Raw genomic sequence first — 23,737 nt, forward strand, 5'->3', positions numbered from 1 at the left:
TGGTTTTTCCTATTCAGAATGAACAAAAGCATGGCCTCAGTTCTGTGAGCACAACCCTGTATCTTGCTCATAATTCGAAACTTGATACAGCTTAGTAAAGAGAAAATTGTAAACAATTAAAATAAAAGAAACATGAACTAAATTAAAAACAAAGAAAGAGCACAATTTATTTTTCATAAAATATTTATACTTATATATTTCTAGCAGCAAAAACAACCTCACATTTAGACTGAAAATGCAGAGCATCTTTACAAAACACGTTTCATTATAATCAACCATAACGTTAAGATCGTACCGAATTACCAATAGAATGTATAGTATTTATAATATAATATGTTGTTACTGCATCAGATTTTGCTCATTTTACGCAGGTAAACAATTTACTGTCTGATTTACCGAAGTCTTTATTTCATTCGATACGTAAACATTCCAAAATACAGGCAATATTTCCATAATGCAAAAACGAAATTCAAAACAGCATAAAAACACGGTCACGAGTGAAAATGTCAACGCTTTGAAAGATTTAACCTCAATTCACTTCTCGAAATCGGCACAAATATATTAGCATGTTTCAAATATCCCTTCGTATGTAATAAACTACTGCACAACAGGCAAAGTTATCTTTGTCAGTTTGACCCGTTTGTCTTCATTCAGACATTCAAACAATAGAATTTTCGTTTTCGATATGGAATACCGAACCCAAAGTTACAAACTGACCGCGATTATTTCGTAAATTACTCGAATTTGAAACAGAATTCGCCGAAAATTTTTGCAATTTATATTTTCCTTTCCATAAGGATTATTTATGCAAAATAACGTTGAATATGACTCGGTAGTTCTGGAGAAGAAGATTTTTAAAAATGCACCCCCTTTTCTACACTTTCGATGTTTTCTCCGCTTTGAACACAGATAGGTCTTTCATTTCTGCAATTTATATTTGCCTTTTCATAAGGATGCTTTGTGCCAAATTTGGTTGAAATTGGCTAAGCGGGTTTAGAGAAGAAGTTCAAAATGTAAGAAGTTTACAGACAGACGGACGGACGGACGACGGACAAAAGGTGATTAAAATAGCTCACTTGAACTTTCAGCTCAGGTGAGCTTAATACTGTAGCAAGACACTTTTGAGTTCATCGGAACACCATTCAGTCATTTTGGAGACGTTTTCAATAATCTGGCAACACTCAGGATCAACCGCGCTCTGTGAGACCTCGTGTGACGTCACGTCAACAGGACAACCACATTAGACTTGTGCATCTGAGAAATCGTTTCCAGAGAGCAAGTTTGACTGCCCGTAGCATTCCATGGCTTCGACTAATTAGTCCAAGAACTATGCGTAATCGTCTTTATTTAGATAGCAGTGACGGGCGTTGTAGGGTGTATCGTCGCGTTGGGGAGCGTTACCAGGAAGCTTGTGCTGTGCAACGTCGATAATTTGGTGGTGGTAGCGTTATGGTGTGGGGTGAAATATCAGCATGTGGAAGGACCCCTCTACAAATTGTCAATGGAAATCACACCGGCGTACGCTATCGAGATGAAATTATTCACGTCATGTGATACCCTTCATACAGAGACATCAAAATCACATCACTCTGCTGCAAGACAACGCAAGGCTACACATCGCACGTGTAGTCATAGGGACTTGTTTGTTCAACAGAATGTCGATGTCTTGCCTTGGCCTGCTTTTTCCCCCGATTTGTCGTCGATCGAACACGTCTTGGATAAAATGAAAAGACTTTACGCCGTTTACCAAATCAGCCAGTGACATCGGCTGATATAGGTCAGGCTTTAACCATGATCTGGAACAACATCCCTAAAGCATTTCTGAACACTTTAGTGGCATCAATGAGGCGTCGCTGTCAAGCATGCGTGAACAAAAATGGTGGTCACACGCGTTATTAATTTTGTTAATTCAATTTCAAATAACAGTGACTTTCGAGTGTGCTGAAATTGACGTTATTCGACGTTGACATTAAAGTGTTATGAGATGTTGTTACAAATACATGTGTTAACAGTATTACAAAAATTAAAATTTGTTCATTGTAATTTTTAAGTGTTTTTTCATATGTTAAATATGCACAGTTTCTTTTTTTCGCTAGTATATTTTTCTATAACCAATAGTTAGTATTTGACTTTTGTAAACATGGTAAACTTTCAATTGAAAAATTGAGTTATTCCTCGTTTTTAGACAAACAATAAATTTTATCAATGCAAAGTCATTTGACACAATGCATTGGTGCCTCAGAAACTAATTGTTTTGATCTTAGTTCTATTTTTTGTGAAAATAAAATACCCAACGTTTGGCTAAAGTTGTGCTCTCTCTGAGCGTGCTCCATGTTACTGTCGTATTTCGGAGAATGTTTCTGTTTGTGTTTTTGTGTGCAGCAAACATTTCGACCACATGATCATCCTAGCCATTGAGATATTCCACCATCGGGTTAATCAGGACTCTTCTTTCTGATACACCTGGGCCAGGAAATCCGGAACAGGTCAGACCTAGACATAACAACACCATTGCTCTTCTTTATACAGTGTAAAAGCTTGAAACCTAAACATAACATAAAAATGTCTTTCTGACGTGAACTTATATTTTATGCCCTAATTCATCACACAGACACCGATCAATGATTTTGAAAGGGTAAAATAACTGCATTTATTTGCGCACTGAATTACTAGAACCAGTTCTTGTTCTTGAACTCTGACAATTATACATATGTTTCCGTTTAAGAAACAATAGGCCCATGGACCACATCGCTCACCTGAGCAACAATAGGTATGATAAAATCAGCTTCATGGAGTCATAATACAAAATATAATAATTGTAGATCCTGTATAAATAAAGATCCATTTCCCTTGGATATCCTTCTGTTTTTAATCAAGTCCCTGGTCTAACAGGATGATTTTATAGTCATATCATATGTTGAGCATTGCAGTTCTCAAAAAGATCCTAAGCAATTGTTTTATATATGGAATATAAACCTACATCAAACTCTGAACCCCTTGTGATGCCCAAGAATCGTCCAGATGCCAAAATCAAAACAATTTTAAAGAAAGAGCAATATGTCAAAAGGCATGCAAATAAGTAAAAAAAATTATTATAACATTTCATTTTTGTGAATAAATAAATTGTTTTCCTAAAATTATCAAATTGGATCCCAAATGTGGCTGCACCCTATTCATCAAGATGTTGATTTAAACAAATTTGAATCTATATAACTGAGGTTGCTTTCACTAAAGTCAGTTTTTCTAGGCAAATTGTTTTTTAGGAAAAGTTTGTGAAGATTTTTCTCAATACATTCCTATGTAAATTTTTGTCCCCCTCCCACCCCCATCCCCCAATATTGTGACCAGATCCTACCCCCAGAGATCATGATTTTAAAAAACTTAAATCTTCCCTACCTGAGGATCCTTCAACACAAGTTTCAGCTTTTCTAGCCAATTGTGTTTTGAGAAGATTTTTAAAGATTTTTCTCTATTAATTTCTATGTAAAAATTTGACCCCCAATTGTGGCCCAACCCTACCCTACGGGGATGATGACTTGAGCAAACTTGAATCATCCCTACGTAAGGATGCTTCCACACAAGATTCAGCTTTCCTGGCTGATTAAGTTCTGAGAAAAATATTTTAAAGGTTTACTCAATAAATTCCTACGTAAAAGATCGACCCCACCCCCCTTTGTGGCCAAACCCTACCCTCTGAGGATCATGATTTTAACAAATTAATTCTACCCTACCTGAGGATGTTTCTACACAAGGTTAAACTTTCCTGGCTGATTAATTTATGAGAAGAAGATTTTGAAGATTTACTGTATATATTCCTATGTAAAAATTCTACCTTCGCCCCACCTGTTGTGGCCCCACCCTTCTTGTGGGGGTCATGATTTGAACAAACTTGAATCTACACTACCTGAGGATGCTTCCACTTAAGTTTCAGCTTTCTGGGCAAATTGGGTTTAGAGAAGATTTTTGAAAATTTCTCAAAAATTTTCAATATAAATTCCTTATTATCTCCCCTTGAACATGATTGCGGTCTTTAACTTTAACAACTTTGAATCCCTTTGCCTAAAGATGCTTTGTGCTAAGTTTGGTTGAAATTGGCCAAGTAGTTCTGGAGAAAATGTTGAAAATGTGAAAAAATTACAGACAGACAGACAGACAGACAGACAGAGACACATAGATGACAGACAAAATGTGATCAGCAAAGCTCACTTGTACTTACAGCTCAGGTGAAGTGAAAACAATACTACATTCATAAGAGCATTCTATAGAGAAGTTTTTTTAAGTGGATACTTGAAAAAACACAATGAAACATGAAATTCAATCCTTTTTTCAAAGCTATACAAATTTATTTTAGCAAGAGTGTAATTAAATTATTCTGAATTGATTGCACATCTACACAGCTTACCACCACACCGATCACCAACCCCCCCCCCCCCCCCGCTACACTGCTTACCACCACACCGATCACCAATCCCCCACCACACGGCTCACCACCACACCGATCACAAGCCCCCACCCCCTCTACACGGCTTACCACCACACCGATCACCAACCCCCACCCCCTCTACACGGCTCACCACCACACCGATCACCAACCCCCACCCCCTCTACACGGCTTACCACCACACCGATCACCAACCCCCCACCCCCTCTACACGGCTTATCACCACACCGATTACCAACCCCCACCCCCCTCTACACAGCTTACCACCTCACCGATCACCAACCCCCACCCCCTCTACCTTTAACAAAAGCGTGGATTTATAAAAGATCCAAGTATTGAAGTCTAGAAGTCTTACCATAAGAATTATAATCAAACACCGAGGCATTGAGCGTCTTATTCTGGAAGTTGGAGTAGTCCAAGTAGTACTTGTCGTAGTGAGAGCCCAGCAGTGTATCGTAGCCCATCATCTCGTAGCGGACCGGGGCAGACGTTTCAGAGTCCACCCACATGGTGTACGGGTTCTTCTTTTTCCCATGGGTCATGACCTTCACCCATTTATCTGTCATGGTCGATCCTATTGAATCCTGTCCAACTTTCTAAAAAAAATATCATCAGAAATCATCCATTGCGTAACAGTGCATGAAAACTAATTAGAGACTGAAAGATTTTGTAATTACACATCAATGTGTGTACATACATGTAAACCTTTTTTATTCGCTTTCTATCACATTCATAATCCAATCAACTTCAGAGAAGCTAGACTAATGGTACCAATGTACTAATTGTATATTGATGGTCACTAATGTACTAACTGTGTACTAATGGTAACCAATGTAAAAATAATGTACTGATGGTAACCAATGTACTAATTGTGTACTGATGGTACCTAATGTACTAATTGTATACTGATGGTAACTAATTTACCTACTGTGTACTGATGGTAACCAATGTACTAATTGTGTACTAATATCCCTGACCTTAAAGTCTGTGAGGTCTGGTAGGACGGACTGTATTGGAGAACTTCCGTTGACAAGGAAACAGGACTTCTTGTTAAGCACCAACTCTGTGGTCATGTATGCGATCTTAATGCTGGTGTTTTTGGCTTGTAACTGCATGGTGACAACCAAGTCTGTCAAATATCACACAAAAAGGGCATTATATAATTTAATAACTATAAGTTTGATTAAAAGCAGACAGAATTCTGAGTACACAATATAGTGTTCTGATGGTTTCTCTGATTACCTACCCCCGTAATAATCTATGCGACTCTGGTTGGTCGTGGCATCATAGTACGCTGTGAACGGTTCTTTTAGTTCTGCGTACGGCAGCTGTAGTACCCCCTCCACTGTATAGGAATTCCCCCAGAGTGGAACATTGTCACGCAGCGAGGTGGACCACACTGAAAAGAAAACCAAGGTGATATGATCTTATGAAATTAGAAAACTACAATGCCAGTATAATATATAACATTAAACTTTAGATAATTTCTTCTTTTTTTTTAATTTTGAAAACAATTTCCAAATTTTAGTTTTGACCATGCCATGTTATAAACAGGATTTTATTGAAAGTCATTGCATTCTCTCACCAGAGGTCGTGCTACACAAGCACATTGAACAAAATAAATTTCATTCATTGGATAAACATGAACAAGAGCTATATATAGTTTTGTTCAACAAATTATGCTATTGTTTTGAATGTTTTCACTTATTTACAAATCTGAATATTGTTGACTATTCATTTATCATAAAATGTCTCAGGAACACCACTAATAAAACGAAGGTGTCAACTTATACAGACATGTTTCCTGTAATGGCTCTCTATATAGCACAACAGGAAATAGAAAAATTATTCATCTTTCCTAGAATAAAATTGAAAATTTAACAGAAAAAGTTCCTTCTCTACTGACTATAAAAGCCAACAGAACTTGGCACTTTAATAGAGTAGGTTCAAATTAATCTTTTTATTTTGGATATAAAAGCATCACTAGTGTATATTGCATTTATTACAACATAAACGGACAGTCGTTGTACCTAATTACAGTGATTTAGACATTTAGTCTCCAACCACGGTGGAATGGCTTTTTCCTCTCTCTACGGGTCGTCTCGTGTGTGAGTACAATTTTGATATCTTTACTCAATCAATTACTAGTAACAAACATTTTACTATAATCGAAACATTTAACTTTTCTCAATAAGCTATTTTGTACTAATTAAAAAATACTAACTTACATGAAATATAAATGTGACAAATTCTAGAAAGTGGATGTTTACTTATTTCATAATAAACAAGCAAACAGATAATTTTTGTATGATACATAACTATTTATATAATAGTGTTGTGTTGTGCATGTACTATGCCTAAATAGTAGTCAGGGTTTGATACATAGTGCACGAGCCGGAGGCGAGTGCACTATGTATCAAACCCTGACTACTATTTAGGCATAGTACATGCACAACACAACACTATTGTTATTATTATGCCGACTGTTGAATATACTGACGTGCTTTGCTATATTTAAGTAGCTGTGGCGTTCGAGTGTTGACAAGTCCCTATAAATTATCACTGGAAAAGCAAGCTTTTGGTTTTTTTCTTCAAATTAATCAATTGATTTGATTGTTTATTTAATCAACAAGTTGTTGTAAAATAAAAAGTCAACAAAGGTTTATGTTCTTTTCAAGAAAACGTCTCGTTTGGCCTTACCGAGAAAACTCGAAATGTTTAGCAGACGAAATCTCAATGAATTTTTTTCTTGTACATTCTTTATCAAGCGTCATTTAAAAAAGCGTTTTTGTGATTCTCATGTAGAATTTCTTTGAAAAATGTTCAATCAATTTGTTCAAAAGTTTATAAGAAACTTTACCTTTAAAATTACCGTCAATAATGAAGTGTTTTTTGGAAAAATGAATAATTGTAATTGCTTGATGTCAGTCGTATATATCTATGTTATATATATATAAATACCGTAAGACTTGATTAGGTTAATTTAACGTAGCGGTAACGCGTTGGGCTTCAAGATTGAATGATTTTAGCGTCGTCAGTTCGAATCCCGCTGTCGGCGCTCGAAAGATTTTCGTTGAAAACATTTGCCGTGCTCTATTTCGGCATAGTATGCTTACGCTATATAAATCCTATAATACTATGCGAAAATAGATGAGTATTGAATATATAGTGACAAATTGACAGAAGGCATAATAATAACAGGTAGTATATTTAACAAATATGTAATGTACAAATCTTGTTTACACATCAAGAATTGTGAGCCCTATTTCTTACTTATAACTCAAACAACGACATTTTGATTATAGCCGACCATCAGAAAAACGGCATGGAACATAGTAAAAAATTTGTTTAAAAGATGAAAAGTAAAATTGGAAAATTGTTGGCTAAAATCTAACTATGTCCCTTTACGGTGGAATAACATATTGTCACAAAATGGGAAGACCTCTAATCGAAACGATATTTTATTTAATTAAAAGGATTTTATCGAAAGCGACATGTAACTTACTTCATAGCCGAATAGATAACATGTCAGGCTTGTGATCCCTTCATCCCGAGTTCGAATCCCGCAGGGGCTTTTGCTATTACTTATTGTATTGAATTTTTTTGATATTAATTTTTTATCCCCAAACTGCAAATTTTTCCCTTATTTGACATTTGTACAGTTTTTTTTATTATCATATCTTTCATAATTAAATAATTTACTGTTAATTTGAGTGATTTTTTTCAGGTGTGTTATTCCACCTTAACCCTGTATATGATTTTTGTAACTGTGTCAATATTTTCATCACCAAGCAAAGAAAACTGATTTCTGTATTTTTACCTTTGATAAATAAAGATAAGAATGTATTAATAAAAGGAGTGAGGGATACATATACACACATGCATGCACGCGAACACAAATATACATTTAAATACAAAGTACATGTATTAAGTATTTGAAGGGATTGCAGATATTGAATTATCTCTTATTTGCAAATTTGTCATATTCAATAAATAATGGCTGTAAATTTTTCAACATTTATATTATTTGTTTTTCAATTATGCCAGAAAACCCCAAAAAGATATGCTTACAGCTAATCTGAAGACATTCTATAGCCTTTTACTTTAAAAGATAGTTAAAGGGCAATTTTTAGTGAAGAAAGATAAATGCATGTAATGCTAATGATAATATCACGACTTCATTTTAAATCATAATAAAAAATTAAGTAATTATGCAGCTTTTTTCTTTCTTAAAAACCAAAATGTTTTTGGAGGGAACTGATTGTTGATGTTTGTTTGAGAATCAAATGAATCATACAACATATAGACAAAATGAGGTTGACTAATTCCTATCAATACACACAGTAATTCCACTATATCTTAAAAAATATGGTTACTGTAATTCCTGATTATTGACATCATTTTACCAGTGAGACAGGAATGCAGCACATGTCAGAGTCCGTGTTTGTGGGACTGTGTGAGATAGTGGGGATCTCACAACAGGTGGCAATCAGGAGGGAGACAGTGGACATCAGAGAGATGGTGGGGAGACGAGTGAAACCTTATGATGGGATCATGAGGATGGTGAGTGGAAGTTATAGAGAAGGGTTCAGACTGAAGGGATCAGATATTGACTTTATGCTATGGCCAAACAACCACCGAGTGATCATGGACATGTCTCAGTCTGAGTATTACAACACAGCCGATACAACCTTGATTCTCTCTGACAGTTCTGAGAGTCCACCAGGATTCACTCTTCTTCAGTTACTGACACCAAGAACAATTAAATTAGTCCTATCAGCATGTGTCAGAATGAATGACAGAGTCTATATATCTAGTTCTATTCACAGACAGTTAAGTTGTTCTGCAGTATTTCCTAATTCTACTGAACATGGACCCTGTGGTAGTGGTAATATAGCAGGACTAGAATATGACACTGCTCACTGTTTTGTTTGTGACTTTTGGCCTCTGTCTGCCTCCTCATGGATAAACAGATGTCACTCATGGCCTGATCCTGAAGTTGTTGATGATATTGTCAGAAATGGATGCCACTTTGTAGCAATAGGACACCCATTAGGACCCCATGAAAAGGAAGAATGGAGATTTTCTTTTTCTCAGGCAGAACAAAAATGTGTGTATGCAATGAACCACTGTCAGTTTTTGACTTATGGATTGTTAAAACTTTTTCTTAAAGAAGTTATAAATCAACAATCAGAAGAAACTAATAAACTGTTGTGTTCCTATCACATGAAGACAACAGTTTTCTGGGCAATTCAACAAAACACACTACCTCACTGGTGTCCACAAAACCTCTTAGCCGGTTTCTGGGTCTGCTTTAAACTCCTCCTTAAATGGGTGTATGAGGGGATCTGTCCTAACTTTTTCATCCCACAAAACAACATCTTTCTGACAAAAGTCCATGGCCCAGCACAAAACAGATTGTTCGTACAGTTATATGAATTGTACAAGAAAGGTCTGGCCTGTCTGTTACAGAGTTCCTCTATCAGGTCCTACATCATTCATGTCCTGTACAATCCTAGAGCTTTTGTTTGTACAGATGAAAGTTTCATAAAATCTGAAGTTGACTGTGATGTAGAATTTTGCCATAAGATAAATCATAATTCTTTTAGTATACCCACAGTAGATCTCCACAGTTGTGTGAAATACCTATATACAGTAGAACAGTTGGTAGATTTGCCCCTGACACAGTATCAAGTTGTCATGTTACAGAGACTTACAACCCCTATCCTTCAGATCACAGCTTTCATATTACACAACATGTACACTAACACAGGTGTCAACAAACAGATGTATATTGCAGACAAAATATCCTGTCACATGCTGAAATTAGCAGCCAAGTTTAGGTGTATTTCTGACATGTTGTACGTTGCCATGTATTATTTCAAGACACTCAGATACAGGGAAGCTTCATCTCTTTTAGAAATAACAAAGGTGAATCTGCAACAGCCATATCTGATGTATAATGATTTTGTAGATAGAGAGAGATATATTGAGGCTGTAGGGGGACAGTCCTGGTCTACAAAGATGAGACATGCTGTAGCAGGGGATATCAAACTTGACACCATAATCTGTTATATCAATGAACTAATACTAGAACAACAGTCTGCTGTTAAGAATAGGTGGCCATTATTATATATCCCAGTGTTTGTAATGTTACACTTCCTGGAGTTCTTGTGTTACAGACACATTGATACAACATTATCACAAGCAGCTCTAGATGAGCTACAGGTCCTGGTCCACCATGATCAGGGACTTTATATAGATGTTGAATCCAGAGATATCTCCTGGGAGATCCTGGGGATCTGTCAACAGATTACTGGGAACCCCCAGGCTGCTCTATACTCATACGAACAGTCACTTACACAGTATCCATTTCACAACATACAAACTGCCACACAGAGTAGAATACAAGATATAAAAGGAGCTGCCCCACATGAGTAAATTACATATACCAATGACTGACTTAACAAAATTCATAATTTTTCTTTAATGAAATTACATAAAGTAAATGAAACCTTACTAAAGAGACATGTTTATGGCTAACACTGGCTTGAGCTGGGTCCTAATCATCAAGTAGGGAGTTGGAAGAGAATTGATGATTTGATGTTATGAAAAGTAAGGCACTTTGTGACTCTGAGACAGTAAATTATCTAAGAGGCTATACATAGTGAAAAGGTATGGTTTAAAAATGTGTTGAACATAAATTATATAAATGTGCAAGTATGTAAATATGAAAACAAGCTAGTATTTATACAATAAGGCCAGAAGAGTTGGGGGATTCTCCCCACCCACACACCCAATGCTATGTTCCCTCTATGCCATAAGCCAGTTAACTAATGCCATTCATATATTTCATATAACACCCACATGCCGAATGCTATGTTCCCTCTATGCTAAAAGCCAGTGAACTAATGACATTAACATTATTCATATGACACCCACACACCCAATGCTATGTAAATCCTATGATATTGACATTATTCATTTATTATACTTTCATGTTAAATACCGAAATCTGATTTAGCATTACCCAAAGCCTGATATAGAGTCACTATCAAGCCATTGCGATCATTTTGGTGCTTCTCTGTTACTCAGATTTGGTGTTTAATTTCTTTTGATTATTTTTATTAAACTCCAGATGTATTGCTAAAAACCATTTATCAGTAACAATCCATAATTTTGTATCAATAATTTCTGATATCACCTGATTAGATAGAGATTAAGGAGACCCTGTTCAAATCTATTAAGTTCAATCTGTCATTATTTCTCCACTAACTTTACACAATGAAATTTTGAAACTTTTGCCCAGCGCTTTAATGAAGCAGACTTTTAATTTATGCTTTTTAAAATTGAAACGAGCAATTATAAGTGTTTATTTTATATGTATTGATTTATTTCTCCGTATTTTAAATTACCTTTACTAAGTATTTGCCATTTAATTTATGAAGAGTTACTCTATGGAACAGGTCAAAATTCTGGACAGGTCAAACAACTGTATCAATTTTACAGCTAAAAAAACTGAATTTTTTCTCTTAGCCCCATTTATCAGCTGTTCAAAGTGCGCTGACTTGGTCCCAAAATTAACGCACTTTGAAAAAATAATTGAAACTGATTTTTTTTTTCAGTCTCGACAATTCTCGCTGAGATTAACGGACATGCGGCAAATTAAAAATGTCGTTATTGACGATGAGACCCTTTGACATTCTAAAAAAATTAAAGTAGAGTTTTGCAAATTAGACAAACCTGATTTCACCAAAATTATTGTTAACAATATTTTTCCAACCGCCATCTTCTTGATTCAGCATGTGATTATAATCACGTGATAAGGTAACATGACTTTCTAATTTTAGAATTCTATTAGACTAATCGTTCCACAGACATCTCGTCCCCCAGTCCTCTTTAGTCGTTCTTTTCATTTCATTAAGTTATCACATTCCTCCGTGAACCATAGCAATTTTTTCTTCCATTATTCATGAGGAGAATAAGAACATTTAAAAAATGGAGCCTGCACATTGTATTAACACTTATGAAAATGAATAGAATAGCGTTTATATATATATATATATATATATATATATATATATATATATATATATATATATATATATATATATATATATATATATATATATATATATATATATTTTTTCCCTTTAGTTTTTTTGTTTGTTTGGTTTCTTTTATTGTATAAAATCTGACATTTGTTATGTTTGCAAGATGTGATGTGATATCTGTGTAAATAATAAAAAAAGACCTTAATAATTTTCTTTATATTCAATATCGTTGTTTTGTTCATTTCTTTGTTAAGATAGTTTTGGTTTTCCAAAAGGTTTTCAATGACATGATTTCTAACCACCACTTGCAGGCAACAAGCAAGTAGGTACCGGTTTTGTTTAAAATTAGAGGGTCGGTGGAGCAGACTCATTCCAAAAATCTTTAAAAAGCAAAACAGAATAAAAATGTATACACTTTCTTTTAAGTTGTTGGACTTGAATTTCATAAATAAATAAATAAAATATATATGTATCCATACTATTTAAGATGTAAGGTCATAAAAACCAAAGGCTGAAATTATCATCTGAAAATCACACTTTGTTTAAAAATTAAATATAAGTGGATGGGCATTTGTTTGTTTATCTAAATTTTTTTGCTTACTATGCCAAAAAAATAAAATTAATTCAAAAAAAAGAAAAAATGTTTACATTAGAAAAATTATAGCATTTAGATATATCACTTAGAGAAAAATAGAAAAGAGTTATTTCCTTTTGTCATTATTGAATTATGTCGAATATAAGGATGAAAAACGCTTATTAGATATCTCCAAGTACACAATGATTTGAGTTTTTGATGTGCACCTATAATAACATAGAAATTACAAATCTACTTGCAAGAATTTTAATGAATTCGCGGTTTATGTAAAATGTATGACGTCACAGGAGGGTGAATTTACTTAAATTTCCTTATTTTAACTTCAATTGCTAACATGCTCCAACAAATATATTGGAGGGGGCACTCCATTATAATTTCAAAGACAAACAAAACATTAAAAATCGCATTACTCGGTGCATGTTCTCGTAATTGTAAACAATAGAATTATGGTTAATAGCAAATAAGAATTTCAGATGATTTATTTATTATTTTTCTAATAAAAGTAATTTTGCAGTATTTTAGGTCTTACAAGAATTATTATTATTATTATTTTTTTTTTTTTTTTACAAAATAATACTTTCAAAATGCTGTTATGTTTCTCTAAATGCTCTGTTAATCAATTCTTATTTTAGAAATTCATCGCCACTTCGAATTAATGGGCGATTTTTCTTCGCCTTTGAATTATGTATATATGTATACATGTACATTACCCGGAAACGACGAAGAGTAGGCGCCATTTTACCTTATCAAATTCATTAAATAACAATTTCTCAACTAAAACGATTTGAATGTTGTATCAATTTTGTAAACATAAAAATACAGAACAAAAGAAAGTTATAACTTTGAACAAACAGCTGCATGAACATAAAAAGATACGCAAAGTCATGCGCACTCGAACTGCACTCAGCCTTGTTAATAAAAAATAATTTTAAAAATATAAAAACAGTAAGATAGAAAAAGAAATATACTTTTGTCTTAAAGTCTATAATTTGTATCCCCTCAACAAAGTAACATGTTTATTGAGAAAAATAATACTTAAGATAACTTATTTAGCAGTTAACTAAAAAACTATAAATGATGAAGTGCATGTGTTTAATTCATAATAACGCAATTTTTACTTTCTTTACGTCAAACTAGGTTTTCGAATTTAAACATAAGAAATAAAAAATATATACAACACGATTCATCGTAAAAACTCCTCGCTAACCGCTACACCACAGAATCACATGTTTTAATATAATCAAATAACAAACTCAAGTTGGTATTGCGCAAATATAATTCTGTTTTTGCCATATGATGATCATCAAAAGTGAAGGAGGAAAACTTGCTCTTTACCATAGAGTGGGTCTTGGTACCATTTTATTGGCAAAGATAGACATTTACATGTTTTATCAGTATACGTTCTTAAAAGAATAGTATGATGACACACTCTATAAAAAACTATAGTCTGGACTAATTTATTAGCATATACATATTATGATGTCTTAATATGAGCTAAATTTGAAGTTTAGGTTATATAATGAATGCAAATGATTACATATGCTTAATAAATGGAACAAAAATAATATTTGTAAGAAAAAAATTGTGGGATTTTCATTTGAATTTAATAGGGTTTATGCCTCGGCTTATTCCTCCACGTTCTTTTTCATTTTTTTTTTACTTTTCCTCCTCAAAACTTTATTTTTTTTTCTTTTCCTCTTGCAGTCGGATCACGTTTTGTTAAATATACGTATACATATATATATATATATATAATTATATATATGTTTAATATATAATATAAATGCAATTTTACTATCCGTAGTAATGCCCTAGAGACCGTGGATCATTACAAATACCTACATGTAGGAGTGACATTCAATTACAATAGCTGCTTCAATAGCAACGCAGAACTACTAGCTAAGAATCATCGCCAAAATACATAACAAATATTTTGGTTTTACGTCATACGAAAAACTATTTTCTTCGTATGTTGCCCCTATCCTAGACTATGGAGCTGGTGTGTGGGGCTACCGGGAGTTTCAGGCTATAGACAATATACAGAACAGGGCAATAAGATACTTCCTGGGGGTTCACAGATTATCACCAATTTTGTTCCTTTACGGTGACGTAGGCTGGCTCCCAAGTCAATTTTGACGGTAGTTTTGCATGTTGAGATACTGGAACAAGCTGATATGTTTTGAGGATGACCGAATAACAAAGATGGCCTTTAATCTGGACTATGAACGATGCCGTGATAACTGGTGTAGTGAAGTGAAACACATTATGAACCAGATTGGAATAGGGCAATATTACGACACCAAATGCACTATTGATTTGGGCTTGCTGGAATAACATCTTACGAATTTCTACTCGGAAATATGGAAAGAATAAATATATACCAAAATTGCGAACGTACAAGAACGCTTTCGGCTTAGAAAATTATATATTGTTCAATCTGAGCAAAGCGGAAAGATCTCACATAGCTCAACTTTGATCAGGGATCAGCGATTATGTACTCTTTGTACCCAACAAGTAATTGAAAATGAACTACACTTTGTGTTAGACTGCCCGTTTTATAACCAATATCGCACTGAGATCCTTGGCGAACAGCTGCTATCACCAGCACTGTTGAATCGTGATAGACAATACGTGTTTACCTATTTAATGAGCCATAAATTTAGACAATTATCAAAATTCGTTGTAAAAGCATTCCGAATTCGGAGACAATTTTTTTTATGCATAATTTATTCATTCAAGGATATAAACTTTGATGTAACATTGTGATTTAATATGTGACATAACCCAAATATACTAGTAAGTCAATAATTGATACACCTTGTATAAAGCGTGATGAACTATAATTGTTAATATTACCAAGGTGACTTATAGGCCCAATGGGCCGGGTGTCTAACATTCATGTACAAGTAGTTGTTATAAAATGTGTATCATACGGCACAATTGTACATAATATGCACATGTCAATATAATAAAAAATTACTTACTGATATGTTCATAAATGAATTGCAATTTCAATACTAATTATGATAAAATAATGATAATGAGTTAATCATACTGTTCGAGTTTCTTTTGCTAAAAACAATACTCTTCTACAAAGCACTGGAAACACGTGTATTCATAAAATTACAAGACTTTACACGTGATTAAGGTAACCTGTAAGTATCTTGTTTCTGTAATCATTTTAGAACTTTTCTTCTTACTTTTGAACGTTTTACTTCTCACTGGTAACTGGAGGCACAAAGATGTTCTTGAGTGAGCCAGCCTGGTTTAAACGACCTGACTTCTCAAAACATAAATGTTAGAAATGATAGTATATAATAACGTTTAAAAGTTCATATCCCGTTTGAACTATCAATGAAAGCATTTTAATTATTAAACCCGCTACATTCTTTAGATTAAGGTGAATGTTGTTAATCAGCGTGACCTGTAAGTATCTTGCTTCTGCAATCATTTTAACTTGTTACTGGTAACTAGATGTACAAAGATGTTATTGAACGATCTGACTTCTTCAATATAAATGTTAGAAATGATATTAAATAATAATGTTTAAAGTTCCCGTTTGAACTATCAATGAATGCATTTAAATGATTAAACTCGCTACATCGAAGTTGAGATTTCCTTTTGAAGGTGAAGGTTTTGAATCGGTGAATGTTATGTTTAATTATTGACAAATTCTGAACGTGGTAAAACACTGAAAAAAATCAATTTGATTAAACCAGACCATTTGATCAACTCACTAACGTAAACACAGCTGATAAAGAGATCAATGAGAGAAAGGAACATGTTTTGAAATCAGACGTAAAGAAAGTGCAATTTCAGTGGAAGTCTGCATATGAAACTTATCATTCCTGAATTTATTAATCAAACTAATTCTTGTAACAGATAATATGCGTTAGACAATTCATTTTTTGTATTTGATCGTCATTATAAGCAATTAAAATCTTTTTTTTTAGTTTTCTAAGATCCAAAAGTAACTTTGGTATTACTGTGATTTTTAGAATGGTTACGTTACATCACAAGACAGTCGACATGCAACAACTAACGTTTGATTTCTAAAACCTCAATGTTCATTCCACCATTATACACCACAGTTAACACCGTGGCTTATAATTCTCAAAAGACTCCAAACTTTCTTCATTTATATCGTCTACATTGTACGATTGTGAATAACAGCTCTTCAATAGCGCCATGTTTTTATACAGATAATTATGGTTTATGTAAATTGATTATTATATGTTACGTAGGCAGCTACAACAAAATATTAACCATTATTTAAAGCAAAATTGAAATTTGTCAACATTTTTACTTTTTGGATGGGGTATTGAAAATATCTCTTTCTATTTAAAAAATAAGGAAGATACGGATTCAAAATTTACTTCAGAATTTCTGAGACACTTCTAATTCTAACTAAAAATATCTCGAAAAATTCCATTCCTTTACAACAGAGAGTATATATAACTTTATAATTATAACAGCTGAAGTTGATTTGTTTATTATTGAGAGCCCATGAAATTTTAAGTGTCAGATCGTGACAGATACTTAGTAGCATGCCTTGGGAATGTGTTTATAAATTTAAGATTCTGAATATTTTTTTCCTTTTATTTAGATGAACTGTAGCTAATCAGAAAGTACAAAATGTACAAACACTCTGACATGAAGATATTAATGCAATAAATTTAATTACTTTATCTCCATTAGGGATATTATGTGTGAAATGGTAACATCTTGTTTAGTAAAGAAAATGTTATTTTAATTTGGAAAGAGTAGATATGAGTTGTTTGTGAAGTCATATTATGAGCTCGAGGTAACGTGACCATGTGATGACAATGTCGAGTGTAGGTCTATTAATATATATAATGTCTCCAGATCCAGAGTAAACAACGTTTATGGATGGTGAGATTGTAAAGGGGAGAAGTGATGGGGAGGAAGGAGCGATAGGGAGGAAGGAGTGATGGGGAGTGATGGGGAGGAGGGTAGGAAATGACCAGATGGATTGGTCTCACAATCAGAAGTTTTTTTGGTCAATTGATATATAACTTAACTTTCATCAAATTAATTCAAACAGGCACGTAGCATCGTTTCTGAAAGTAGGGGGGCCAGATTTGTCCAAGAAATCTTGACAAGCAAAAAAAAAGGGAAAAAAGAAAGGAAAATTTAGTTTACCAAAATCTTCAAAATCCTAATCCGGGGGGGGGGGGGGGGCTGGCGTAGTATATAACTTCAATTTCACTCCTCAATTCCTTTTTTTATTTCAATTTTTTACATACTCCCTAAAAAGTGGGGGGGGGGGGGGCAACTCCATGACAATTCAATTTTTTATATGTGAATTTAAAATAATTTGTTGCTGCGAGAAAAAGTGGGGGGGGGGGGAAGCAGCCCCCCTGCCCCCCCCCCCCCCCCCCCCCCCCCCCCCGCCGGTGTTACGTGCCTGTCAAAGTAGATCATTATGAGTTTGAATTCATGGATCGGACAAAACTTTTTACTGAAAAATGAGATTTCTAGAGCTGCCATTTACAGCTTCATTAATCTCTTTAAAAGAAAGTGCGCTTTGTATAGAGGAAAAGAAAAATGATTAATTTTAAAGCTGAACATGTCTTTGTTTTCTTTTCTAAATAACACTTTATGGGTAAAAGACATGCACTAATATACCGGTAATTAAATGTAGATAAGATGGGTATATAATTTGTTGGACATTCACCCGCCTTGCATAAACCCAAAAACTTGTTTACTTCTGCACTACATTTCTAATTTTAAGACATAAAATAATGATTTGTTGATAACAAAAATAATGAAAAAGTTTCTGCTATAAAAGATAAAAAAAAGAGTAAGAGGGAATGAAATTTTAATTAATAACATCATCACTGTTGGTCATTCGGTGATTAGAAATTTATGTAAAACCTGAACTGTGAAATACTTTATTTTGCCGATAACTTCATAAAACAGGAGTTAATGGATCATTGAAACTTCTAATGCACCATAGATACTTCATAGTGATGTACTGTCAAATGGTGCATACAGGATATTTCAGGTCCCGAACCTAATAACACATGGTTAAGTTGTTTGTTAGCACTCTTGTCTCACCGGTCTAATTCTGTATCTATTGTGTTTATTTGTGTATTTAATAAGGGTTTAAGGATCATCATATTCAAACTTCGGGATTCTTTCCTGTTTCCGAAGACGAAGAGGACATTTTTAGGATATTTAAACACTTGGCAATCAGGATGGTTGTCTTTATATCAATTTTACACTTAAGAGACACGGAAGTTTATTAAATAATCGTTTTGAGGAGAGACATCGATCTTAGGCTTCGTCAAACTGGTTAGATAATTATTGCTGTGTATTTGATTACGTTTCACATACAAGAGAGATGACAATGGTCATCAATTAAGACATCTACAAGAACTTGTTTTGTGGATACTGTGTGGGGGCGGGGGGGGGGGGCATTGAGGCAGTGAATAATGTTAACTTAATATACGGACGGAAGGTGACGTCATCTTATATGTTCATCCAATACATACTTTTTCGTGGAACATTTACATTTTACGTGCCACTCCGCTAGCATACATCATAATACTTCATAACTCAACCTTCTATTTAATAAATAGAAGACATGTTGTAGGTAAATAAAACCAGTTAAGAAAATAAAAATCATTTAAAATTAGAAATATCATTTTGTTTGTAATCCGATAACAACTTCTTTATTTCTCTCTTAAGATTTATGTCTGTTGTACTGTATTTGGAAACCAAATATCTCCTATTATACAGAACAATCAATGATGGCGTCACATGAATAGGGACCTACTTTAGATAATTCAAATGGTTGCATATTTTCCGTTGGAAACAATTAATTTTTTTAACGTGGCTGGTATGTCGAGTTGATGACTGAGTCAAAATGTATGCATAGTGTAATTAAACCTGATATTAAATATATTCCACGAATCTGTTTATTATCTAAGCATGTCCATATTATTCACCACCATTGCCAATTTTCAAGAACGATTTGATCATATACGGAAGATAAGACACCTCACAATAACATCAAGACATATTTCTAACGTTGATATGGGTTACGTCCGCTTCAAGAAGAAACTGCTGCATGACGGGAATTTAGATTTTTTGGTTGGAACAATATGAGCTTTCTGTCTATGGAGCGATCTCAATAACGACCGTTTTAGTTGTACAGAATAGTTGGAAGCAGTTTACACTCGTTGGTTATTTGCAGATACTGATATTTACTTCTAATACTCAATGGAATCAAAATATGTCAAATACTTCTCAAAATCTCCTTCTAATCAGTTTTAGTTCTATTTCATTAATACTTGGAGAAAAATATCAACCAAACTAGGACTCGTCCGATCGGTAAAAATAATTAACTTTGTTGTCATACATGGAAAATCACCATAAAATAAAAAAAACTTTTAGTTTTTTTTTTCAATACTTAAGGCCATAAACAAGAAAAAAATAATACTCAAGTCACATGTTTCATTTGAAGAGCTTTCATCTAAGGAAAGAAACTCGGATGCTTTCAACCGATTCATTCAGGTCGTCCGGACTTCTAAATGCATGCACTATACTTAATAGGAAGAAAACAAAAATAAAGAAAGGAACTTGTTTTATTGAAAAATAAATATAAACTGTTTTAAGGCGTTAATAAAAAAAAAACTAGAATGATCTTGGACAGAAAAGGTTGCCATCTTTGCATGGAAATCGAACATGTTTATAGGTCCTTCATGGTAAATAATGGTGTAGAACCTGGCACTCTATAAAACCAGTGACATAAATGATAATATGTCTCTGATAAAGCAAAGTAAATATACAAGTGATAATGAGTTAATTTATATTACAAGGAAAGTTTAAAATGCGTAAAGTTCAAGTAACGATATTATATACAACATTTACGTATCTGTCGATATCATAGTCTAACACATGGACACGTTCTGTCATGGGGTGTTTTGAAGTATGAATAATCTGGATTTCAGTCCGTATTGTTCAGATATATCTAAGAAGTGCACTGTCATCTGGGTGTCACGGTATCATATAAGTTTTCCTGTTAATATTGAAATAATAGACCTAGACAGAGAGGATTGAATATATGTAATAAAAAAAACAATGTTTTCGTCAACTGACAGGTGGACATATAAATGGCAAGATATTGGTGCCTGTGTTTAAAATAATATACATACATGTACTATGGCTTATGATCTTGGCTTTGGTTTCATAGCTAGGAAAATCATGTGTCTTTATTCAATGTGTTCCAACTACAAGTTGGGAAGCCAGAATTCCTTCAATCCGAGGGATGTTGTGGATTTGAGCAGCACCCAATCACTTTAATGTTTTACAAGACTTTCCTGCCCAAATATACATCATAGGTATCGCCACATTTAGATATATTTACTTTTTCAACGTTTTATATATTGAGCTTTTCAACACTTTATACAACCATACCCCACGGCAAATTAAAATCTAAGCTTTTTGATATCATCGACAGTTGTTTTTTCAATAAAATGGGAAGTCTTAAAAATGCTTACCTTTTCATTGGAAATCTAAAAAATCATTTTGTTAAAAACCATTCTGATTGCACACGCAAGTACTCTGAAGTTTACATTAAAAAAAAAGAAGCTTGAACATCTACATAATTTTTGAAAATCAAGTCTTTCAACAGTCTGTTGGAATTTCCTTGGGTACCAATTGTGCTTCATTGTTAGCAGGCCTATTTTTTTATTCTCATGAAGCAGAATTCATTCAAAAACTTGTACGTTAAAAAAAAACAAATCACTCGCAGTGGCCTTCAACTCAATATTCAGGTATATCGACGACGTATTGTCAATACAAAATTGTTATTTCCACACATAAGTCGACTCGATATATCCCAGTGAATCTGAAATAAAAGATGCCATGGAGTCAGCGTCATCTGTTTCATATTTGAATATGTTACTGGAAATGGACATTGCTGGTAACCTAACAACAAAACTTTATGATGAACGCGATGATTTCAATTCTTCTATAGTCAACATTCCTTACTTATGTAGCAATCTACCTTCATCTTCTGCATATGGTGTTTTTGTATCTAAGTTAATTCGATACACAAGGGCATGCTCTTCGTAGGAACTGTTTCTAGGCGAGGCAAGCTACTGCCAAACAAAGAGTTGATAAAACAGGACTATCAACAGTTTCGTTTGAAGTCATCTTTTCGTAAGTTCTATGGTCGATACAACGACCTTGTCAACAAATGCAATATTCCACTGGGTCGCATCCTGACTGACGTTTTTCAGACTTATTGTTAGACCATTAATCACCTAATTGTCTACAGACTTTTCCGGGGTTTTTTTCGAAGAGCATGCCCTTGCGTATCGAATCATCTAGCTGAGAGACAAAAACACCATATGCAGGTTGTGAAGGTATAATGCTACATAAGGAAAGTTGACTAATGAAAAATTGAAGTTATCGCGTTTATCATTATACCCGCACTTTCTAAAGAAAGTTCGGGTATATTGTTGTTACCCTGTTCCGTCCGTCCGTCCGTCCGTCTTTCACGTTTTACTTTCTCAAACTGCTCTTACATCTTTTTTCCCGATTACGACAAAGAGCCTACGGCGGATGTGACCGGTCAGCAAAGGATCCTCACTCCTCATAGGCACCTGATCCTACCTCTATCTTTTTAGAGGACCGTGTTGCTTTGCTTTGAATTTGTATTTCGTTTTATTGATTTTGAGATGGTTGACAGTTTGTTATTGTCATTTTTTATTACGTAGGTGTAAATGAGCAAGTCATTTTCTTATTTTATTTTTAATTATCATGAAATGAACACAACTTTTTTTTACTTATAAATGATATCGCTATTAATGATAAAAAAAATAAAATCATCAATATGCAATGCGTGTCACCTTTAAATGTTAATTTGTATCAAGTATTACATACAAAACACATAACAGTGTCATAAAAATGTCATTATCATTATAAGTGATCAATAAGACGCGTTGTGGGGAAAGAATACCAAATAAGGATTATTGCAAAATTGTAAATATAATTTTTTTTAATCTAATGGTCAACTGCCTTATCTTTCTTTTTGGAATTTAAGATTAATGTTTGTTGCAGTTGGAAAGCAAAATATGTACATGTTTTAGTACATAGGTTTAAATGCTTAATTTCTTTACAACTTTTAGAACATGGATACCATAATTTCTCTCAAATCAACTTCACATTGGGAAAATGTCATTATTTATTTTTTCTTCTAACTTTTCTAAGTGAATAAGTAAATGTTGTGCAAAAAAGCAGAATCTTCATATTGAAGATAGAGTCATTCGAAAAGATTTAGATTTTTGCAAAATGCATCTGTAAATGCTACCATGTACAAATGCAATATTGTTGTATGTAAGAATCAAAACATTCTAATTATGCAGAATTTAGATATTGGTCTGTTTTAAATGCAATATTATTTACCCAAGTTCTATACAATATTTTTGTGTTTTACTGGTAATGATAATTTATATTTTCAATGCATGTAGTGTGTACAGAACAATAAAGTTTGACGTCACTTGAGTATAACTACACCTTAAATGAAAAAATGGCTGCACTCTTTCTTGTAGAATGTAAATGTTAACATAAGGCTAACATAGTAAACCTTAATTAGTGACCGAGTCTTATGAA

General features: G+C 33.8%; 2 protein-coding genes across 3 annotated transcripts; one reads left to right on the forward strand and one right to left on the reverse strand.

Annotated features, from left to right (window-relative positions):
- Window positions 1-165: 165 nt before the first annotated feature.
- Window positions 166-12,453, reverse strand: LOC128166111 (uncharacterized). 2 transcript variants are annotated; one of them, XR_008241118.1, is made up of 6 exons: window positions 12,185-12,453; window positions 5,688-5,840; window positions 5,419-5,570; window positions 4,797-5,037; window positions 2,291-2,493; window positions 166-1,713 (listed from the first exon to the last, which is right to left on the reverse strand). XR_008241118.1 is itself a non-coding variant. In XM_052831055.1 (5 exons), the coding sequence occupies exons 1-5, from the start codon at window positions 12,228-12,230 to the stop codon at window positions 2,408-2,410; spliced, it is 678 nt and encodes a 225-aa protein (XP_052687015.1). In that variant the 5' UTR covers window positions 12,231-12,453; the 3' UTR covers window positions 166-2,407. The 2 variants fall into 2 exon arrangements, 1 of the variants encoding a protein (XP_052687015.1); XM_052831055.1 differs by having other exon boundaries at window positions 166-2,493.
- LOC128166105 (uncharacterized) lies at window positions 5,848-12,178 on the forward strand. The gene is made up of 2 exons (XM_052831043.1): window positions 5,848-6,549; window positions 8,851-12,178. The coding sequence occupies exons 1-2, from the start codon at window positions 6,515-6,517 to the stop codon at window positions 10,880-10,882; spliced, it is 2,067 nt and encodes a 688-aa protein (XP_052687003.1). The 5' UTR covers window positions 5,848-6,514; the 3' UTR covers window positions 10,883-12,178.
- Window positions 12,454-23,737: the final 11,284 nt, after the last annotated feature.

This window comes from Crassostrea angulata, chromosome 10 (genome assembly GCF_025612915.1).
Source record: "Crassostrea angulata isolate pt1a10 chromosome 10, ASM2561291v2, whole genome shotgun sequence".
Lineage (NCBI taxonomy): Eukaryota > Metazoa > Mollusca > Bivalvia > Ostreida > Ostreidae > Magallana > Magallana angulata.